The sequence below is a fragment of the Aphidius gifuensis genome, linkage group LG2 (assembly GCF_014905175.1).
Source record: "Aphidius gifuensis isolate YNYX2018 linkage group LG2, ASM1490517v1, whole genome shotgun sequence".
NCBI classification, from domain to species: Eukaryota; Metazoa; Arthropoda; class Insecta; order Hymenoptera; family Braconidae; genus Aphidius; species Aphidius gifuensis.
In genome coordinates, this window is record NC_057789.1 from 5,785,845 (window position 1) to 5,796,883 (window position 11,039).

Below are 11,039 nucleotides of genomic sequence, written 5' to 3' on the forward strand. Positions count from 1 at the left end.
GAATATTACTTCCTGAATGGCTTGATATCTATGTGGTTATATTATTATAGGAAGTACTAAGAATTGCAAATAATAAAAAATAAAAAATCATACCGTTTTAATTGAAATTGCCATTGATAAAGCCACAACTTGTTTTTCTCTTTTATCTTTATTTTTTTTAATAATGTCAAAGCATTTCGTTTATCTCTCAAGCGTAACAATTGAATATTAATTTAACGATTCAAGCTTCTTAATCGACAATGTGTCGCGACATTCGAATTTTATTCACATTGATGATAGCAGTATTAAAATTGTGGCGTCCAGATAATATTTTACGATTTCGAAATGTCAGATTAATTCTATTTTCATGGACACATAGATTTACAAGTTTTAAAAAATAATATCTCTATATTTCTTTATCATCTTTTTATTTATTTATTTTTTTTATACAGATAAAAGCCATAAATTATTATCACGAGAACCAATGACAATATTATTTTTATAAAATACAGGTGATGAGTAAACATCAGCATTGATTGAATATGTTTTTAATACTTGACCATTTTTAAAATTTAATATTTTCACATCACCATTAATTGATACTGTTGTTATAAAATTATCATCAACCCAAGGTGTAGAAATAATTGATGAATCACAATTAATTTTAAAATCAAGTATTGGATTATTTGTTTTATCATTAATTTTATATTTATAAATATATTTATTTTTACTTGAAATAATAATACTTTCGGTGTTTGTTGTTGAATCAAACTGCGTAACAAGATTGGAAAATATATTTCCATCAATTTTCATTGACCAAATCTGTGGAAAAATTTATCAACAATATTAATACATTATATTTTAATATAATAATTTTTGTTTGAAAATATATTCTTACTTTTGATCCTTTATCAATATTAAAACAATTTATGGTTCCAGTAACATCACTGAATATTGTTAAATTTTCATAAACTATTGCTGGTGATGAAAATATTGGATATTCAAATTTATACTTCCAAATTATATTTCCTGTATTTTTATCAAGTGATACACATGAACCATCTAATATTCCAAATAAAACTGAATTTTTATAAATTATGGGAGTTGCTGATATACTTCCATTACCAGGTTTTGTTTTCCAGACTTTTTTTCCACTCTTTAAAGAAATGCAGTAAGCATGATGATCATAAGAACCAAAAAAAATATTATTTCTTAAATTACAAAATACAGCAGTACATTTAACAGCATCATTTGTTAAAAATTTCCAATAAATTTGTCCAGTTTTTAAATTAAAACAATAAATAAATCCGTCATAAGAACCAACAATTCCAGTGAAATTATCATAAACAAGAACAGATGCTTCAATTCTATCAGGAAATTTTATCTTCCAGGGTTCATCAGAATAATTTATCAAATTGACAGTGATAACAAGACCCGAATGAGATCCAACTGTTGCAAATAAATTGCCATTAGAGTATTGAAAAATTGTTGGTGATGCATCAACACATTTTAACAAATTAAATTGTTTTTCAAGTGCAATATTGTTTAATTTATTTAAATCAACAATATCATTTTTATCATGTTTTAATTGTTGATGATAAATTGTTTTTCCTTTACACTTTTGCCACAGACAATTAGTATTTTCATGACTATTAAAACTTTCAATAAATGATTCATCAACTATCGATTCAATGGCTAAATGATTTTTTGATGAATTAGAAATCTTATCATCAATATTATTTATATTTTTATTTACAATTATATTTTTTTGACTAATGTAATCACTACATTGTTCAAACGTTTCATTATTCAGCATTTTACCAATTAATTCTGGATATTCATTGTCAGTACTTTGTGATAATTCAGTTGATATTTGAAGGGCGATTATTGATGTCCCACCCACATCTAGAAATCTCAAGGATGATTCCCCAATACCTAATAAATTATTCCATATTGATTTAAACTTATCTACATTTGTTTTTATTTCATCTTTGGATATAGCTAATTTATCATTTGAAGATAAACATTTTTTATTTATCAATGAATTTATACAAATTTTACCATGTCTTGTGAGTTTAAAATTTTCTACAAAATCAATATTATCAGGATGATAATATGATGGTAGTGCTTTTAAATGATTCAATATTATTGATTTAAAATTATTTTCAACTAATGATTTTTTATGACTGATGAATAAATTTAATGTATGATTATTATCAAAAAATATTGAACAACAATTTTCAATAAAATCCAACTGAGCTATATGACGATCAAGAACATTTAAATTAACTCTATTACCAAATCTTTTTATACAACGATTTTTTCTTCCTTTGTAATAAATATTATTTAATTTATCAATTTTAACTATGTCACCAGTATCTCTAAATACAACACCTTTAATATCATCAATACTTTCATTATTAATTAGACAAATTCTTGTATTACTTCCAATAAAAAGAACACCCTCTCCATCATCAACAATTTGATTATTTTTATTTCTAACTTGAAACATAGTTTCACTTAAAATTTTTCCTAAATATTCTGGATTTGAATCATGATTAATTTCATTGATACTTGCCCAACATGAAACCTCAGTTATTCCATAAATATTATAAATTTTTGTTAAATTATTAATATGTTTAAATTTAAATAATATTTTTGGATTTGGAAATGGTTCACCACCAAGTAAAATAATTTTTAAATTACTTTTTTCACTGAGTAATGTGTTTTTTAATTTTTCCAAAGGCCAACGATGCAAAAAAAGTGATGGTGTACTTTGAATAATAGTCACTTTATTATTTTCAATAATTGATAATAATTGAAGACTATTATTTTTTAAATTATTTGATATTGTCACGAGGGTTGCACCAGTTGATAGAGCAATAAATATTTCAATAATACTTGGGTCAAAAGTGAGAGGAGTTAGCTGTAATATTTTATCTATTTTTGTGACATTTAAAATGGTTTTCATATCATGAATATTGGTAACAATGGAAGCATGAGTTACCCTGACAATCACTGGGTCTCCAGTTGATCCTGATGTTGCCACAGCATATGCAAATTGTATTTTTTCATTTGTCGTTTGTGTGGGTTGTTGAATATCTTTGCTGTATGATTTAATTCTAGACAAAACCACGTGTTCATTGTGAACAATAATGTCTTTAATAAATTCTCTATTTTCAGGTATTTTTTTAGAAAATAAATAATTAATTTTCAGCAAGTTATCAAACGGTTTGACAATTGTTTCATCATGACAAACAAATGAATGTCCAGCTGAATTAATTCTAAAAATATTCAATATGCCATTTAATTATTGCCAATTTTTTTTGTTTGATAAAATGAAATAATTACCCAAGCATCAAAGCAGGAACACAAAAAATTGGAACCTCATAATTAATTCCAATAAATTCCCCAGGATTATAATTAATTAAAAATTCTTTAATATAATTTTTAGCTTCATAAAGTTTTTGGTAATTTATTAAAGTCATTTGTTTATCAGCATGATGATATTCAATGGCCACATGGTCATGATTTTCCCAATTACAAATGCTTGTCAACAACAAGTCCTTGGATTTTTCATCAAGTCTAGGCTTCTTAGCACGTGGCAAGTCTAAAATATTTAATGATTAAATTATTATTTATAATAATTATCAAGATAATAACATTACCTTTTTCCATAATCTCTCCAAATAATTTTTTTTAATCATAATAAATATAATTGTTGAGGTTAGGTGTTAAATATTAACAAAAAAAAAATGACAAAGAGAAAATTTATGAGCACAAACATTTTTATTTAATCAATGAATTATCAGAAAAAAAATAATAATGAAAAATTTATAAATATTAGACAAAGATTATATATATATTTTCAAAACATATATTAATAATAGCTACAAGTCTTAAAAACTACAGAAATAATAAGTAATTTTATTTGAATTTTTTTTGTTTTTTAATTTTATTTTTAAATCAAATTATATAATGTAGAAAAAAAAAAGAAGAAAAAGAGTTAAATTTCAACGCTTACATGTTCAAAGTAATAACAAATTGACAATAATTTTTGGATGATGTTTTGATTTTTCCTGAATTTATAAATACAACAATCTGATAATTTTCATGAATAATGAAATAAATATTGTGTTTATGGTTATCCAAAAAAGTTGCTATTAATTTGAAATATTCATCGAAAATATCATACAAAGCGTTTTTTCAATATTTACGTTAAAGTTATTTTATTTTTTTTTTTATTATTATTCTAAATGTTAATTTACTTTTCTTCACACCATTCATTTTCTTTGCGTACTTGTTCTTCTTCAGCAGCAGTGAAATCATTTTTAATATTAAATGTTTTACGTATTTCTTCTGGTGTTTTACCCTTGATCATGTTTGCAACTGTTTTGCATGTTACATCCAATAGACCTTTGATGTCCAAATAATTAGCTGATAAAATGAGTTCAAAAAGTGTACCCTGATCAACCTGAACAGAAAAATAATACAAAAGGTTATAAAAATATGTTAAACACGTGGAAATAATAATAATGATAAATAAATTTATTTGGTGTGTTGCTTACTTTTAAAAAATCAGCATCCCATGAACTGATATCATCAGTTCTTTTTTCTTTATTTTCATCATCTTCTGCTGGTGGTGGATCATCCTTGTGATAAGTTGCCCATTGAATGACTTTTTTCAAAATAGCTGAATTAACATTTGGTAATGGAACAACTTCCTCTTCATCATCATCCATACCCAAATCCTCCAACATGGTCTTGATTGTTACAGAACATTTTGCAATCTCAACATCGACATCAAATACTTCACCATCGGAACTTTGAAGCTTGATATTTGGCATCTATTAAAACACGTGAATTTCAACATTAATAAATTAAATATATTTATTTTAAATTTAGAGGTTATCAAGTCGCGAACATTCTGATGAAAAAAATAACCAACTATTTATTTTCTGACCGTTATTATTTTCAAGACACAATGGAGGTATTAAATTTTAATAAATCGTCAATGTGTTAATTAATTTTTGGATAAATAAATTAACAGTTTAATGATTAATAAATTATATTATTCTCCACTTAATCATCAAAGTCGTAGTAAAAAAAGAAAAACAAAAAAAAAACGAATGCACAAAATTAACATGGGAACAACATCGTCAATTGAAAACGTTTTTCCGACATTTTGTTTTTTTATTATTTATTAATTTTAATAGTAATTTATTAATTTATAAATTAATAAAAATTTAAATTATATGGTTTAATGTACATACCTTGATTTTTGTTGATGAATATTAGAAGTAAGTAATATGAACAATTCAGTCAATAAATGCTGCGACAATAAAATGGCGACAACGTGGTTTTTATTTTTTTTTCTTTTGTTTGATGATTGTCCTTACTGCTGCGTACTGCTTCGAGAGCTGACAGAGAATGTGCACTGTTCGGTGTGGTTGACGTCGGTGTGTGGCGTGTGTGGGTCAGTGTGGCTATTTATGGATTTTCATGAGGAGCCGAAAGTTTCCGTAAATAGACGAAGTAGAGTCACATGGCCAGTAATAAAACCAGAAAAAATTACCAATAACTAATTATTTGGTTTTATAGAAAAATGTTACGCATTGTTTATTTAAATAATAACAATTGTTTAAATTATTTATTAATAATAATTATTAAATTAGCATGTAATTTTTATACAACCAAAAAAACTAAAAACTAGTAATATTTATTAAATTTTTTTATATATCAAAATATCCCCAAGATTTGTATTAATGATTGTTTCCACCATTCCACCACATTGGTCAGTCCAATTCCAAATTCCTTTAACTTCTTAACGCCATGTTTCTTTTAAAGAACCGCGAAATTTTTGAAATGGTTGTTGATGATTTAAAATTAAATAATGACAATATTTTATTAATTAAATTAAATAAATAATACATAAATAAATAATAGCTGGTATAATATTTTATTATTCATTTTTTATAATTGATATTTTGTATTTTCGTTTTACACAGTGCATTGACATTTGCAGGTTTGTTTTAAATAATTTTTTTCTATAATTATTTTCTGAATTTGATTTTCTTTTTAATTATCCCATTTTTTTTTTTTTTTATTTGTTAATTAACAAATGTGATTGTTTTTTTTTTTTTTTTGTACGATATAAAACACCATTTTATATTTTTAACAACATTTTTATTTCATTTTTTTTTTTGTTGTTTTAATTGATTAGAATAAGTGATGTACATGATATTTTATATCACGCAATAAGCAAATAGTTTTTTAATTTTAATATCTCGTTGAAAATTAGAGAAAAAAAAATTAAATTTTGTAATTAAATCAAAAACGAATTTATTGTTATATAAAATTTAATATCAATAATCAATTTTTATTGTTGTTTGCCTTGTTTGTGTGATGAAATTAATAATAACAGCAACAAAAATTGGAAAACTTATGCTTCACTGCCTGCGCAATTATAACTATTATTTTATTTCTATTGTTTTATTATTTTTAAAAATTAAACTATTGAAAAATTTGAAAAACAAAAAATGTAAATGAAATATTACACATATTTATTAAATTATTACACCATAGGCTTTTGATAGAATCAATAACCCAACACATTGCAAAAACCACCGACAAACATAATGAATTCATAATTTAGCGAAATTTTTCTAAAAATTGAATTGTAATTTTCAAATAAATGCAATGATAATTAATAATAATAATTAATTATAAAGTATTTATTTTTTTTTTTATTAATTTATCTATAATCTAAAAATGGAGGAGACAATGCTAGACAAAAAAAAACAAGTATTTTTTATTTAGCCAGGTATTATAATAATTATATATTTTAAAAATTTATTATTAATTTTTAATCTGACCATTAGTTGGTATTTTTATTTTCCTTTATTTATTTTTTTCTTTTGCATTGACAAGTTCGCAAAATCCTCCACACAATCATAATAATTAATAATCATCGTGTTTTTATTTTTTGCCTTAAATTAATTTTAATCATGAGCCTCATTGAATTTGATCAAATACATTGACATGTTGGTAATTAAAATATACATTTCTTGTTGTTTATTTATGTTTTTTTTTTTGATGAAAAAAGAATTTGACAATGATATTAATTTAATAGGCAATTAAACACGATGATAATTTATGATGAATACTTACTGTTCATCATCACCAAGTTCTTGTTTAACTTTATTAAAATCAAATTCTTCACCAGTTGCACGTTTAAATAAATTGAGTACATCCATACATGTTGTTTCAAAATGTGATGTTGCATCATAACTTGTTGATATGAATAATTGTGAATCCATACCATCATCAGTTGGTTCCATAAAATCAGTAACAGATACAAATTTTTGTGCAATTGGTCCCAATAAATCTAAGCCTGGTTTTATTTCTAATTCTGGATTACTTGTTTCAACAGTTGTTGATACCATTGCAATAAACCAACCCTTAGCAGCAACTTGATGTGTATGTGATACAAGTGATACATAAATATCAGATTTACGATTAACTTGTTTTTGAGGAATGATTATTTGTGTTGATAATGCATCATTTGTATTTGGAATTGGATGATTAAGTATACAAATTGCACGTATAACTTGTCCAACTTTTTTAACACGATCTGGTATATATGTTGGATCACAAAAAACTTGTTTGCATTTAGCTATTTCTTCACCTGAACGTACACCAATTATCTATTGACAAATCAAATTAAATTATATTAAAATATTTATATAAAAATAAAATACTAGATAATTTATTACTTAAAAATAACTTTTACCTTTCCATTTTCAAAGACAATTTCATCAATGGGTTTGTCAAGCATATAAGTACCACCATAAATAGCACTGAGCCTTGCAAAACCTTGTGGTAATTCACCAAGTCCATACATTGGATATAAATATGGTGATTTACCATAACGAGCTAAACTCTCACTGTACAATTTAATACGTCGTACAGTATTAACAGCTGGTTGAGTTATATACTCATCATTTCTAAAATAATTAATAAATAATTTAATATAAAACAAAGATGTTTAAAAAAAAAAAATAAATGATTTATGAATTTATACCTATGAAGAGCAAGAGCATGACCAGTAAAATCTTGTGTATTAGCCTCAAGACTAAATTTCTGATAAAGTTCACTCATTGATTTTGCAAATGGATCAAAACCATCCCAAGTTTTTGGATCATCTTCTTGCATATTTTGTACCCATGTTAAGAAATTACGAAAACGTCTTTTTTCAAATAGACCCATTAAATCACTTGACAATGCTTCTTGTTGATCAATTGGTACTTTTGATATTTTACCAGATTTATAAACATATGAACCTTCAATTGACTTGAATTCCAAGTAACGTGTTACACCAGTATGGATTAATAGTTTAACAAGTGATCCATTGGCCATGAGAAATTTTGGAATTAAATCAACATTCCAATCACGTCCACGTCCGTACATCTTGTCCGGTGGTGGTGCTTTAAAGTTCCTGGAAATATTAATTAATAATTTTAATTAAAAAACAATTATATACAAAAGCAAGATGAAAAAAAAGAGGTCAATGTTTATTTATCAAAGGACTACTTGTTGCATTTAATCTCAATTCATTAAATAGAACATATTTAAATTATTTATTTTATTTTCATATCAACTGGATAAGTAGAAAGGAAAGAAAAATCGTCATTCTATTTTAGTCTTATTTTGCTGGAAGAGTTTACCACCACTTGTATAAATTTAATTTTATTATATTCAAGCAATCATCATTATTATTCTCATTGACACATTACAAAATGTTTGATAATTTTATTTGCCTATATATCAAATCGATAAAATAATATCATTGGTCAGAAACAAAAGTATATCCGGTACTTGATCAATTTACAGTTTGTCAGATCCCCTCGATTTTTTTTATTTATTTAACAATCATTAAGCACACTTTACGTCCAATTATCATTTATTTTTCATTCCTTTCCTTATTTTATTTTTTTTTTTTTTTGTTGTAATAAAAATACAAAATATGTTTAATAATTTTTATGTTAATTAATTTTTTAATATGCATTTTAATAATTTTTGTCGACATGCTTTCTAAATTTTATCAACATAAAAATTCAAAATCATGACAACAAGAATAAAAAATAATAATTAAAAAAAAAAAATAGCTATATGAAATATGAGTAGTTTATAAAGTTTTTTTAATTTTTTAAAATTATTTTTCATCAACTTTCTCATATGACAATTGACAAGTAGACATGACTTATTGATTTTATATTCCAGCAACGTATTTGAGTTATGGAGAATGGCATCCTTTAATTTGTCGGACAGGTTCCATTAACCCAGAAAAAATTGGTATTATGTTTTTTTTTTTTTTTATTGAATATATCAAGGACAATTTGGTGGCTCATTATCAAGGGCGGTTCCCCCAACATCTGGACTAAAACAGTAGCTGTGAAAAACCTACATTCTCTTTATTGATTTTATTGATCAGTTGTTATTTTGTTGAACAATAATATGACACATATTATAAATATTTAAATTTTTAATTATAAACAAAGAATATTTATTTATTTTTTTTTTTTGATAAATCATTGCTTTTGTGTCGAGCAACGCCACTCTTCGGTATTCAACATGAAACTCTAAACACGCATTATGATAAGTGTTTTAGTTTTTTTTTTAATTAATTATTATTATCATTATTTATTAATTATTCCCATTTTTATCAGCCATTTCATGTTGTGATAATTATTTGTTTTTTATAAAGTTTAATTTTTCATGATGACGGATACTTGTTAATGATTTTTTAATGACATCAAATATTTTTTTTGAATAAATAGCTGATGGGAAAGATGATATATTTAATCCTGAAAATAAAATCAATATTTCCGTAGGCCAATATTCTCATTGACTTCAAGCTGGTTGAGTTTTTTTTTTCGACCTATGTTGGCCTCATCATCAAGCTCCAAACAACAGCGTGGTAAACAGGGAAAACAAGAGGTGATGACAACAAAAAAAAAAGGGAGTAAAACAAAAAAAAAAAGTAAGAATGGAGTAAAAAAAAAAAGAGACAGATGGTAAAATGATGTAGCTGATGAAAAGTCAGACTGAATTATTGAGTATTAATTTGTTTTGATAAATTAATACTTACGCAAAAAAATCTTCAAGTGGCGTAATTGATGCTGATTCGCCTCCATAGTACTTGTTGCGATCAACATGAAGTACTTTTTTTCCACTAACTGATAGCATACCAGAAAGAATGCATTCTTTAAGACCGGTACCAAGTACAATAGCATCATATTCTTCATCCATGATTAATGTTTATATTATTAAAATATAATATAACCGTTAAATAAATCAACAAAAAAATATCAAGTGTCTACTTTCTATTTTTTTGTATTTGACACACCTGATCACCCAACAATATATAAATTCACACAAAAATCAAGTATTTTAGCTTTTTTTTTTTGCTAATTTCTTATCTGTTTTGTTTATCACAATTATTTGACGTTAGAAATGATAATAACTTTGAGGGAGGGTTTTTAATTGGACGGGATATTAGGATTATATTTTTGTTAATATGTTGGATTAGTGACACGGTCCTGCCAACTTGTACGACCACAATTTTAATATGATGTCAACGGAAGAGGCAAATCGAGCAACGTCAATTCCATTTTATTATTTTTTTTTTATATTACCGTAATTGCACGATGTTACACGATTTCTTTTGGAACAATATTGTATCAACCAATTGAATACGACAATCATCCAAAATGACCAATTAAAAACTTGCAATACGGCAATTTTGATGGCGGCTATTAAAATTGTATCATCATTGGCTCACAGACAAGTCACGTGTCATTTTGACATTTCCCGAAATTCAAAATATAGAGCAATAAATAAAAAATAAATATTTATAAAATTATTATTAATATTTAAATAGAATAAACATTTAATTGCTATTATAAACATTTAAAATATTAAAACAAATTAATTGTTTTTTTAATATAAAAATAAATTTTTTAATTGAATAAAAAATTTCTGAGAGGTGGCGTCCTCAT

The 11,039-nt window shown here is 24.9% G+C and overlaps 3 protein-coding genes across 3 annotated transcripts; all 3 read right to left on the reverse strand.

The window, feature by feature from the left end:
* Positions 1–435: 435 nt before the first annotated feature.
* Positions 436–3,693, reverse strand: LOC122849420 (beta-alanine-activating enzyme-like; the record flags this gene model as incomplete). The annotated part of the gene is made up of 4 exons (XM_044148117.1): positions 3,648–3,693; positions 3,331–3,589; positions 878–3,263; positions 436–801 (listed from the first exon to the last, which is right to left on the reverse strand). Coding segments are annotated over exons 1-4 (3,021 nt in total), but the record flags the coding sequence as incomplete, so codon positions are not given.
* A 494-nt stretch (positions 3,694–4,187) lies between these two features.
* On the reverse strand, positions 4,188–5,447 carry LOC122848654 (S-phase kinase-associated protein 1). The gene is made up of 3 exons (XM_044146880.1): positions 5,253–5,447; positions 4,548–4,826; positions 4,188–4,453 (listed from the first exon to the last, which is right to left on the reverse strand). Exons 2-3 carry the CDS (start codon positions 4,824–4,826, stop codon positions 4,244–4,246), a joined length of 489 nt encoding a protein of 162 aa, XP_044002815.1. The 5' UTR covers positions 5,253–5,447; the 3' UTR covers positions 4,188–4,243.
* Positions 5,448–7,026: 1,579 nt separating this feature from the next.
* On the reverse strand, positions 7,027–10,665 carry LOC122848655 (rab GDP dissociation inhibitor beta-like). The gene is made up of 4 exons (XM_044146881.1): positions 10,130–10,665; positions 8,063–8,476; positions 7,772–7,985; positions 7,027–7,685 (listed from the first exon to the last, which is right to left on the reverse strand). Exons 1-4 carry the CDS (start codon positions 10,288–10,290, stop codon positions 7,146–7,148), a joined length of 1,329 nt encoding a protein of 442 aa, XP_044002816.1. The 5' UTR covers positions 10,291–10,665; the 3' UTR covers positions 7,027–7,145.
* Positions 10,666–11,039: the final 374 nt, after the last annotated feature.